General features: G+C 35.8%; 1 protein-coding gene across 1 annotated transcript in view; it reads right to left on the bottom strand.

Moving 5' to 3' along the window:
* Positions 1-830: 830 nt before the first annotated feature.
* Positions 831-12,590, bottom strand: part of FAF1 (Fas associated factor 1) — a 172,812-nt gene continuing 161,052 nt past the window's right edge. Inside the window, exon 19 of the mRNA XM_076340229.1 lies at positions 831-3,308. Coding sequence (XP_076196344.1) covers positions 3,225-3,308 — 84 coding nt within the window. The 3' untranslated portion in view covers positions 831-3,224. The remainder of the gene's footprint in view (positions 3,309-12,590) is intronic.

Genomic DNA, 12,590 nt, shown 5'->3' with positions numbered 1-12,590 from the left:
CCTTTTTAAGGCACCTAAATCTTCCTGTGCATTGTTTAGGGAGTCTGGACATGAGGCTTGGATAATGAAGTGCTTCAGTTCTTCTGTGAATCTGGGTCATGGTGATTTTGTTTTTCCCCACATATGGAAGAGTGAAATCATGTAACTTTTTAGTAGAAATATTACTGTAATTGAAAATTTATTTTAAGTTTCTAATGTCACTGAGTAGGTACAGTTTACGAAAGCCAAGTCCTTTTCTGCTACATTAAAAAGAATAAACAAAACCCCCAACATAGCTCCATTAGAAACACCCTCAGCACTCTCACTAAATTTAAGAGTGCATAAGCAGAGAATAGAGAGCAAACACTTGTGTTCTGCATATTCCCCAATAATGATTTAAAACACCAGTGTCAATAGGCAGGAAGTTTCTTCAAAAGCCAGAGAGCGCCCTACCTTCACCATAATGCTCTGCAGGCCAATAATGAAAGCCGACACATCATACAGGATTCCATTCATTAACAGTAATTCCTTAAGACTTAAAACTAATGCATTAATCACGTTAATGATAATCCATTAATGTGAAGAACCTGACGATAAAAAGGTAGAATCGGGGATATGCTCTGTAGCAAGTGTTACAGTTTCAGGGTAATACTGAATTACAGAATTGGTCTGTAGACTGACTAGAGGATTAACCATGTCAGCAGAGCACGTGAAGTGAACACCATGGTTTAGGAGAGCAGAAAATGACAGCATAGAATATTAATGTTTCTACACAGGGATTGGTTTGCACTGAGGGTGTAATTTGGAAAGGTGACTCTAGATGGTTGCTTCTTGAAATCAGGCCCAAAGTATTTAAGGACCAAAATCATAAATGTTTTATTTAAAGAGTGATACACTTGTTTACGTTGTGGCAGAATGATCCCTATATACTGATCTTGGTATCTTTATATCAGAGGGCAGTAACGCCACCACTTTGAACACTTCCAGTTAATTATCACCAGAACGTTTTGATAATGACAGTGTATTTTGCAATATGAACAAAAGGAGGGGAAAAAATAATAAAAGCGTTTAGAAGAAAAAGGCCAAACAAACCCTGGGAGCACTGACTTTAACAAGTTCAACAAATATTCAAGCCACATTTAATAACTTTATGAAACTAGTATCAAAGTAAAGAATATATAGTCAAAATACAGAAATAAAGTTGAGTGAGAGGAAACAGCCTGATGAGATCAAACAAAAGTTAAACAGAACAGATTAATATAAACAAATTAGCTGAAAGGTCGCTTTGCTTTGTGTAGCAGTATTTCAGCAATTCCTTTCCTCAATAGCCAGCTTAGAAGGAAGAGCTAATCTGAAAAAAAAAAAGATATGCTGCTGTATGTGTTATTGTGATTGTTTGTAGAAACAGCATCGCCCCAATCTGCAACCTATATTAATTTCTTATTTAATAAACATAGTGGATTTTTTTTGTAAGAAAACAAAAGTTCAGAATGAAGCATCTGCATTCAGCTTTCCATTCCACATACATTTATCTTTCTATTGGCTATGAATTCTTTTATTTGTGAACTGCAAATTATTAGAATTTGCTTACACTTCCAAACCTTTTGTTTGTCATAGATACTTCACTTCTAAAAGTGTCTGATGTAGCACTCGCTAATTACAGAAGGTAGAATAAGGCTTCCCCCGCTCAGAAATTTGCATTTTTGGTAAAGGTAACAATATATCGGCTTCACTAACACCCTAATAATAGGCATACATTTAATTTTCTATCACCACCCTTCCAAAGAAAAAAGAAAGACTAAAAGATGTGTGCAACTGGTTTTTGCTTAGTATAAAATTTTCAAATCAGAACTCATTTTGCTACGATAAACACTATGCATTACATATAAACATATGTGGAAAACAATGTGCCAGGCTTTAAAAAAAAAAAAGTTTGATTAGCAGATGACGATTCTGTAGTGCTATTGTGCACTATGCTGTAAGCCCAGAGATTAAAAAAAGCAAAAAAAATTAACCAAACCAGTTTTGATGCAGGTTTGGCATCAAGTGTACGTTATGATCTTAGACTCGGTATGCTCATTCTATGGTTGAGAAATTTAAAGTACCAGATTTTTCCACATCAGATAGCAGGTAGTTGGTGCATACATTTCAGACAAGAGAACTAGGATTTCTTTAATTTGAGACGGGATCAGTAATCTATTGTTAAAATGTCCAAAGTGTGCAATAATAAGGCAGATTTCTTATTACACCACCTCTTAAGATACTCATTGTTTGATGAAACAAACAAGGTGCTTTAAAACAGCAGAGTAATGGGATACAAACAAGTGCCAGAATGAAGGAAAACTGCTAAAATGGGAACTGCTCTTTCTTTCACAATGAGAAATAAAGAACTTTTGTATCTGGTATTTGAAAGGTTTTTAACAGCTGATATTCAATATCAGCTGATTCCTGAAGTGTTGGCAAGATACCAGGTTTCTGGTACTGGCCATTTCTAATGTTATTTAAATATTCACATCATGCAATAAGCAGTTTCACACACTGCAATGTAATGGAAAATACTTCCTAAACTGAACCAGAACCGAGACCCCAAAGCAGAACCAGTAAATAAATATCTCGCATATATGTCAAACTATATTCTTCAAACAAAACCTTACATCTTATCAAAGAAGTCAGAAAGTACTAACAAAAATTATATGCTTTCTACTATAATACTGTTAAATTTCCATGGCTGAGAATGTCCCATTAATTTTTTCTGCCTTTTTAAATTAGTTGACAAAGTAGAAATTCAAACACAGAAATAAAATGCATATATGAGAGCACTGGCTCAGCGAGATATCAAATATACAGCATTCTAGTGTCAAAAGTACAGGCAGAAATGTCCAAGATTTCTTGGTGAAAAAGGGGCATTTGAGGAGTAAAAATTCTACTTAACAATCACTCACATTTTAACAGTGCATTAATTATAACAAAAGCTGGATGATAAGTGAGCAACAGAGTCATAATGTTCAGTGTTCATAGCAGAATTTTATCCTCTGCTCTTTTAAATGAGGTTGGAAACATATACTCATGTATGTGAAACTTTAAGTAGCTACGTTTTTTCAATTTTTCAGGATTCTTGCAAGAGGCAGAGTTGTGACATTGAATTGAGTTGGATGATAGTACAAGGTGGCGTTGATAGAAGTCTTCCTTTCGATGCTGTGCCTCTGGCTTGTCAAAGGATGATTAGTCCTACAATCTTGTTTGAGCTATTCTTTTGCCTCTAGGAAAAGGGTTTCTTGAGGATACAGTTTTACCTCCAGTAATGATTTATTTGGATCCAGCTGGGTCACCTGTAAAGATAAGAACAAGAAGGTATCTGTAAGGAGACTTTTTTGAACTGTATCTTCACAGGGCAGATTTTCACCGGGGAGATTTTTGAGTCCCTCTGTCACTGATAACTGAAGTTGTGAGTATGAATTCCCAGGATGCAGATTAAGAAATACATATTGTATTTTGTGTGTTAATATTACTTTGTAATAACAATAAACAATAATAATAAACAGAATCCACGACATTAATTCCAAGAAGGTCTGGTTTTCTACCATAAACCAATGCGTGAATATATCTGTTTTTGTCAAAGTTAAGATCTTTTGGAAGGATTACTAGAACACATGAGTTAAGATGAAAAATAAAACTGTAGTCCCAGATAAATATCCTAAAATTTCAGTCAAACTGATGGTGCGAGCAGCATAGCCAATCCAACATGATCTCCCCACTGAAAGGGGAAACTTATGCTGCCTTTATTTTCCTGCTCCTTTTCTTGCTCCAACTCACATGGTGCAGCACCTAACTTTCACTCACTTTGATGCTTATCAGCCACCTCAACGAACCTAGGCTGGGAGAAAACCGTCCACTTTTATTTGTTTGGTTATTTATCGGTCATGCTAGTGAGTTTAACTGGTAAACACACAAGTCCGGTCAACACCAAGTCCCGTGGAAGGTAAGTAACAAAAGCACTAAGCAGTGAGTAGAAGGGAGAAAGCAAGGCCCTCCTCCTTTCATTGGGAGTGAGACTGTAAATCAGCTCACCATATGGTGAAACTGCATCTCAACACAACTACTGAAGTGTATACTTATTATGCATGTGTGTGTGTGTGTGTATATGCATGCATTATAAGTACTACGTGGCTATATATCTTTTATGTAGACACTTACATGCGTACATTTGTATTATAGGATTGTTCCCTGGAATCCTGACTCCTTGTTGGATTTGCAAAGGTATTTAGGCAATCACTTGTGCAGGTGGGCATACAGGAGAATTTCAGTGAGAGTTAAATGCCATGCAATTTGGAAAATAGGCACTATCTGCACCATTATTGCCAAAATTCTTCAGCATTTGGATCTCGGCACCAAACCCTGCAAGCTGCTCAACATCCTGACTATCCCATTACTGACTTTCACTTAAGGCACATAAGTGATTCTCAGTTTATAGTCAGCAAGAAACTTGCGTTGAGGATTCTATTTAGAAGCTAGGCTGCTGCCTATAGGATAAATCTCTTCTATGAAAATAAAATTTAATTGTAAATATTACATAATTAATTATATAGACAAAATAATGACGACAAGGGTCCTAGTGTCCTTCAGACATTCAGGTTTACATGCCAATGCTGTGACGTCCTTCAGAAGACTACTGCAAAGCTTCATACAGAAAGATGAACATTATGTCTTTTAATCTTGCCATCTTCTGAAATATTTCACTTCCATTTTAAAACTTTTTTCCCCTGGTAATTCTGTTTTAGTTTATTTTGCTGTGTGAGCACACTAGTTACCGGAAGTTTGCTTGTGAATAATAGATTATTAGTCTTATGCTATAGGTATAAATGCAAATGCATACTGATAAACATTTTTTCCAAAGTTAAATTTGTTTTATCTATGATCATATCATGCCACTGCTTTCTAAAATTATTTTTTGAAAGCATTAAGTGTCAAGCACACCAAATACTACGAATTAGTAAGAAACACTAAATGTATTTTTTTCTTAAAAGCTTAACTTAATAATCCTGTTACCAATTAACAAAAACAGTATCGCTCCTCTTTCTCTCCCCCCCAACTAAATCAGGCAAACTTAAAATATATTTGTATTTCCATTGTTCTATTGGATAATTACAGAAAATTCATTATATAAACAAATATTAAAAGCTTATCACTTCTTAAGTCCATCGGAATCAATGTAATTTCACCTCTCTGACTGCAACAGAATTTAAAAAAAACCCAACAAAAAACCCCAAACAGATGCATTATTTTGATTCCCAATGCAGGAACGTATTTTCTTAAACTTCATGTACCATGGTGAGCTATTGCTAAATGTCTGAAGAGAAAAATAATTTATAAAAACCAGACTCAATTTTAGATTCCTATTATCTGCGGTCCAATTATGCATTCCTGCACAGATGCCGCTTAAATTATTGAAAGGTTATTATCTTAGAAAGCAAACCTGTTATGTAGAATACAGCCAAAGTAGTGCGTTTAAGTTTGTGATTACAGAAGTATGCTAATTAAGTATCTTGTTGCATTTTTTAATGTTTTGGTATTCTGCTACAGTCCATTATTACACATAGGCACAGAAAGCAAGGTAAATAGGGGTCTCTGCAATTCACAGCACATGAGGTATCGTGCACATGAGAAGCAATTTTCCTTCTTTTCAGTTCAAGCCGGTATGTAATTAGACCTCTCTATTTTCAAATCCTGCAACCTTTTTTTCGCAAGAAAAGCTAGGAAAGACAGAACAAGTCTCTTCTACATTTGGGGAAAAAAAAAAATCTGAAAAGCAAGCCTAGGCAATGAACACAATCTTCCAGACTGTAACCATATGGAAACCTCTTATTCACTTGAGTGTAATTCAAGATACATATCCTAGTCTAAACTGTAAGGTTTGCAAACTTCAGGTACCTTAAATAATAACAACACATGATGTCCCTTCCTCAATGTCTTCATACTTAGAAGGTTAGCTAAAAGCATTGTGGAGTACCTGCAGCAAAAGGACGGCTTTTCACCGTAATTTCAGTGTGCTGCTTAATTCACTGAGGGACAGCAGAGTTTGCAAATGTTTACACCATTACCCAATTAACTAACAATATGGCTCCTACATCTGTCAACAAACAAAGCTGTTGTTGCTTTGTTTTAGCTCCTTGGCATTTTCTGTTCATATGGGTCGCCATTGTACTTAATTATCACACCATAACCCTTCTGCAGCTTCTACTTTGTTATTTGTGGCTTGTAAATACGTTGTTTACTATGAAGAATAGAAGCCTTATTAGTGAACACACCTCCTACCAAAAGAAATGGTTTCTCTTGTAAATATATGAAATATAAGACCTAAGATGCTTTGTAACTTACAGTATTTTAAAACAGAATTAGAAACCAAAGAACGATATATAATAGAGATCAAAGGAACCTGGAAGAGCTGTAGCCCGCAAAGGTGTGTCCAATGTAGTGTTTTAATGAATTTTATTCACTGAAATAAATTTACATGTATTATTTCATAATGTAAAGTATTAAAATACCTTCATATTTAATTCTGTGTACCTTGTTTCATGACCATTAGGATAAATTCTGGAGTCCACTTCAGTGCTGACAATCCTTTGCTCTGATGTCATTGCATGGCGCAGCGCTTTTGAAAGAGCCCTGCACATTATGTAAGTTACATTGTCCAAAACCCCTACACCTTTATTATTTAAAGATTTTTTTTTTATGTTGTTGGCAATTACACAGGAAATCATTTAAGCATGTGTTTATATACTGAATCTGATTTGATCCTGTTGAACTCAATGAGATTACATAGGTACCAATCTGGTGAAATCAATGCTTTCCTGATCAAGGTTGCAAAATTCACCAAATTAAGCATTCAGCATTTGTTAAAGGCCTAAACAAATGCTAAAAGCATAGTGTTTCTCTATATTTTCAAGACCTACAATATCTGACTTTCTACCAGTCACGTGCATGCATTCTAAGAGTCCACTCACACGTCACGTGGTGATACCAGCTGATGAGGTGAATGTATTTTTAAAATATATTTTGTGGTTTTGCTAAGGTAAGTACTTTATAATGAAACGTAAACTAAAACCCCTTAAAAAGAGGCTCTAAGCCATTCCAAATTTACATAGTGAGGAGGGTGGCAGAGGAAGGACACAATGTTCAGATGCTAAGAGAGTATAACTCAAGTGACAGCAAAATTACTAATATTCAAGCTCACAGAACTCTGTAGAATAACATGCATGCGCATTCAGGGCTGTCCCAAAGCCAAAGCAGATAGTGCCCTGGGAGTTTTCATCTTCAGGCAAATGACTTTCTATGCAAACTCGAACACTGCCCTCTCTTCAGGGAAGACTTTCTAGCAACATGAGTGGAGAGTGGTAACAGGACCTTATTTCTACCAGCGTGAGATCTTGCCATTGAGCTATGAAATGTTTCACTTTCACTGAAACAGGTTTAAGTTGGTAAAACAGTACTTTTCTTCCAACTATGGATACGCTTTTACAGGACCTTACGCTTTGGTGCACTGGAGCCAAGACTTCATCTTTTAACGTGAAGAGCTTTGTTATGTAACTGATGATGGTTTGGTGCACAGGAGATTTATTATTTTAACAGGTATTTGTTTAAATGAATTCTGTGGTAATTATTTCAACTAAGCGCTAGCTAGTTGGTTTGAAGTACTTCTGCAGCACTTTGAAGTGTGAATGATTTAAGATGCGCAAAACCAAAAGATAGCAATGTTAACTTTTGTAATTCTCCTGGAAGAATGTAGTAGCTACTTACACTTTATTCTGAATAAATTCCTTGGGTTTTTTAACGGCCCAGTAATGAAAATTAATACTAGTTTAAACAACGTTTTAATACATTTTTGTAGCAAAGGCTTTTTCCTTCTAGAACAATTTTTGTATTATTTCTATCTTCACCTTTGCTGACCTATCTGTTCTATTACACAGTCACATCCTGAACAGCTGTACTTTTACCATTTCAAAGGTGTGGTTCCTTACCCTCCCTAAATCTGCAGGGAAAAGATAAATACAAAAAAATGGCTTAATGCCCAGGAAGGTCATTTAAAAGTAAAGAATCGAATACACAATTATTATGACACTTACACAAGCAGTAAATATCACACCCTTCACCTTTCTCTACACCCTAGGACAAGGATCTGATTCCTGAGTAGCACAGCTTCTATACCACTTACACACGCATGAATACGTTTAATGAATCTAACGGACAAAGGGTTCTTTTACTCTCTTTCCTAATCCTCCTAAAGTATAAATGCGATAGAAATTACTTAAAGGCACACCTGGTAAAGTACCAGATCTGTTTAAAAAAACCTATATTTTCAGAATGACACACAAACAAATACAGTGAATCCTTTCTACCTATTGAAAGATCTATGGGTTATACGGGTAATAATGCTCAACTTAAGCAACAAACAAAAGTAGGGATACTTTATAGAAATATATGCAATTAGATCTGGTTTAGTTGAATAAACTTGAAGATAATTTACATCTGAATTGAAGAAAGCCATCACAAATAAGGAAAAATATGTATTAGTAAAAGACTTCTAGTCTCGTTCTAAGTACAAAGCTTTAATCCAGGTATGTCACACTCTTATTATCTTATTTCTCTGAAGAGATTTTCTCAAAACTATTTTAGATTAAGAATATTTTAAAAATAGATTTACGAAGCAAAATAACAGATCTTGATAAAACAGAAAATTGTGATGTTATATCCTCTACTTTGAGCATGCTTTCCACTTTCATAGAAAAGCCGTGCAGCTCTCCGAGATACCTGAGATGCCACCAGTCTTTACATAGTGTAAATTTTCGTTGACTTAACATAATTTATATGAGAAAAGAATCTGCTATGTAGATTTTAATCAATCAGTGAAGGCTTATAAACCTGACTTGCATTACTTGTCTTTTTAGACAGAAAATTAAGATAGCAACTCTGTTCTCTGTTTTATAAAATACTAAGCATAATGGCAGGACAGCGTAAGTAATAAGGATAAGCCCAAACCCAGTGTTGCTATATTTGTATACTGACACCTAGACTATCTGGTGCTTTTTAAAAGTCGCAACATTATGAATTCATGATTCTACATGAAAATTCCATTTTTTAAATTGGGAAAAACACTAACCATTCTTGCACCAAAACTAAAAACAATCCCAGGTGTTAATTATGTTTAAAAAATATCAGATTTTTACCCAAATCCTATGACTTTTTAACAGTGGGTTGTAGAAGAAATATGTAAATAGAGTTTATCTACCTTCTCAATTAAAGACATTAGGAAACGCTGTGTACAGCAGTTCCATTTGGCTAGCTCTGAGGTAGTTCTGTGCTTCTTTTTAGCCCAAGATCAGAAATTTTGTTTAGTGATCAGTACTCCCCCCAAATATGGCCAAAATACATCCAGTTACTAACATGAATGAATATCTGTTTTGTATTTATTTCTAAGAATTAATCCCACTGAAAAAATCACTACAAAAAGGCTGCATCTTCTTCTAGCCTTTCAAACAGCTCATTTTCAATGACAAAATAACAAATACACTTTTTCATTTTGGCAGGAGTCGTGAAAACACAAAAGTATTTCAATTAATTAGAGTCTCTTTCAATAATAGGACTTTTGTTGATGTGGTATTGATGGCGTTAAAGTATTACACAAGTTGCCTTATACACTGACAGCAAGAAGTCAAAGCTAGTGTCAGTCAGAGGAGTTATCTGCAGGTACTGAACGAGACGCTGCTGGTCTCCACAGTGCCAACAACTCCGAGACTGGAGGACTTCAGATTTTGAGGGAAGAGGAAGGCGCTGTAAAGCTCTCCTCAGATTTTCCATTTTCCTCCCTTCCTTCTTTCTGGTTTGAAATCTTTCATCTATTTAGGAATTCTTTGTGTGGTTTCTTGGAAAAAGAGAAGCCGACAGAATACCCTGGAACGTGTCTCTTCCTGACAAAGGACCTGCAGGCAGAAGAGCTCCATCACCCGCTCCTTCACACTATTTACTTTCAGTTTTCTTGCTGAGTAGAGAAACGGTTTAAGTACTGGCATTTACAGATGAGAGCATTTGTCTGTTAAACATCCTTTCTGCTGTGCCAAGGAGCAAAACAGTCTGTTACTCGTGGGCACTGCTGCCAGTGTGCTTATATAGAACTAACAATTATTCATGTATTTAATTATTTTAAAATGTGCTAGCTACAGAGAAGAAAGATCACGTCCCCAGAAATACTATAGCTTTCACTGTGGATATTGATGAAGAGCTGAAAGGAAGCAAACAGCCACATCTTTGGGAAGTTTGAAAACATCTAAATACATTTAGTGCTCCAAATGAACTGCAGGAACTTTGCATACATCCCAAAGGGGAATGGATGTGAACACAGTCACTCACAGGAGAATGACCCAGGATTGGATTCATGTGCACTTAATTATAACTGCATGGAAAAACAATCCAAAAGGATTTTTATCACAAGTTCAAAGGATTAAGATGTTCAGATACCACAATGATATCTACAGTATAACATTGTGATTGGTAGATAGGTAAATAGAATAAAAAGCACGCCTAAGACTGCTTCGGTGATTTAGTCTGATGTATTACTTATGCAATTACCAAAACAGCAGGAGATCATTAAATTTTCTGGTAACCAGACACAGCATTCTTAGTATCATACCGCCACAAAGGCTCTTTATTGGTATTTTATCATTATATTTTCTTCCTACGGGGGAAAAAAATGCCACAAAATTGACATTAAGCATAAATTCTGGGGAAAAAGTACAAAATATCGTAAGCCCAGTTTACGCTGGATAATGCCATATGCAACAGCAAAGCTCTGCGGCTTAACTAAGGCATCTTCCTGTGAACAATAACGCGCCTTCCCTGAAATAAATGTTTTGTAAAATGGGGCAGTGCTGAATAAAAGAACACTTTTGGTCAGAGGGATGTGCTTAGGTGGAATATATTAATCACATGGTTGGCATTAGTCATTGGGTTAACTAATGAGGATGACTCAACTGAGAGTTCACATACCGCATTGAGTATTCAGTGTTGCGGTGAATGCTTGCTTACTTTAGTGAGTCTTAAGTAAAACAGCTCATATCAAATGCACACCTATTTCCTGAAATTGGTTAAACGTTCCCTGTATTCAAACAGAGTTGTTGTAAGAGATCAGAAACTATATTGACCTAGAGAATGTAATTCTATTTCATTTTAGAATAAGCTTACATCTATGAGATGAGGAAGACATTCCTTCCATCTCCTTTCAGTGACTTGATACATGAAGGGCTTTAATCTTTCTCTTTGGATATCATAGTTACTTATGCAAAGACACCAGGTCTGGAAAGACAGATCAAGTCTGCCTTTCTTGGAAGAAAACGCTACAAAAGATCTTTCTGTAATACTTACAGAATTTTTGACTACCTATATGGAAATTATATTTCCACAAAAGTAAACATCACATTTCAAGAAGCAAAATCTACTCAATATTCTCTAAAGTTCCGCCACTGACTTCAGTAGGGCAAGAATATCACCTACTCCCTTTGTAGATGCTGACTGAAAGACTGTGATACTATTCTTTGTGAGCAGCAAACTTGTTAAAAGCAATAAAACCTAGGGGTTGCAAATGCTTCGGCGTTGTAGCTGCAACAATACACGGTCCATTCCTCTTCACTCGAGGTTAATCATGCCAATCGTTCTACTGTTACAAGTCATCAGGAAGAACGATCAGAAATCATGCTTCTAAAAGAGGCATGGGAATATGCTAGTCTGGTATGGCCAATTTGCTTAGGCAACTTCTCAGTGTCTTAACTAAACTGAACACAACTGCTTGAATAAATAAAATAACAAAGTATCCTGAAAAGAGAGGAAAGACAAGGGCAGGTAGTATTGACTTAAGGACAGTTGTAAACGACAAGAGGAGGGACGTCTACCTTTGTAGGTGGCTGTGGCCTTGTGTAAACTAGATCAGAGCTGATAAACACATGCCACCATCAGACCTATATTGACCTGAAAAATTTTAAATCATGTGAATTAAAAGAGATGAGTACTATTTTATGGAGTAGGTAATATAAATATCAGTAACTGAAATGACTGGAAAAATTACAAGGATCACATGTTAAATTTTCCCTGAACTTACAAAAACATTCTCAACATTTTTTGAACATATCAGAAAAATATTTCATTCATCTGAAATCCTCCTTTGCCATAAGACAGATATTCAAGCTACTTTCCTGATTTATGTGAAGTTACTAAAAGTGCTATTGGGTATAACCATGACACCGCAAGAATCCTTTCTCACGGTAACATCTTTCTTCCATCTTTCTATCAAGATGATAATTAGGGGAAAGAATGTTAAAAGCCAGAGATGGTCCTGGGCATAAAACTCTTTCATGAGCTATTTAAAGAGTTTAAACACCACCTAATGAGTTTAAAAGTAGGTTATTTAAAGGAAGTAGTTTGCACTGGGTGAAATGCAGAATAATCCGTACAAAGAATGGCTTCTAGAACCGATACACAAAATTGCCAAACTACCTGGCATAGCGATACAGGGATCAGGCTCTAACATTACCTTTCCGAGAACACCAGAGGATAGTTACCTGCTCAGA

Source organism: Aptenodytes patagonicus, chromosome 5, assembly GCF_965638725.1.
Source record: "Aptenodytes patagonicus chromosome 5, bAptPat1.pri.cur, whole genome shotgun sequence".
NCBI classification, from domain to species: domain Eukaryota; kingdom Metazoa; phylum Chordata; class Aves; order Sphenisciformes; family Spheniscidae; genus Aptenodytes; species Aptenodytes patagonicus.
This window is presented reverse-complemented; position numbering and strand designations above follow the sequence as displayed.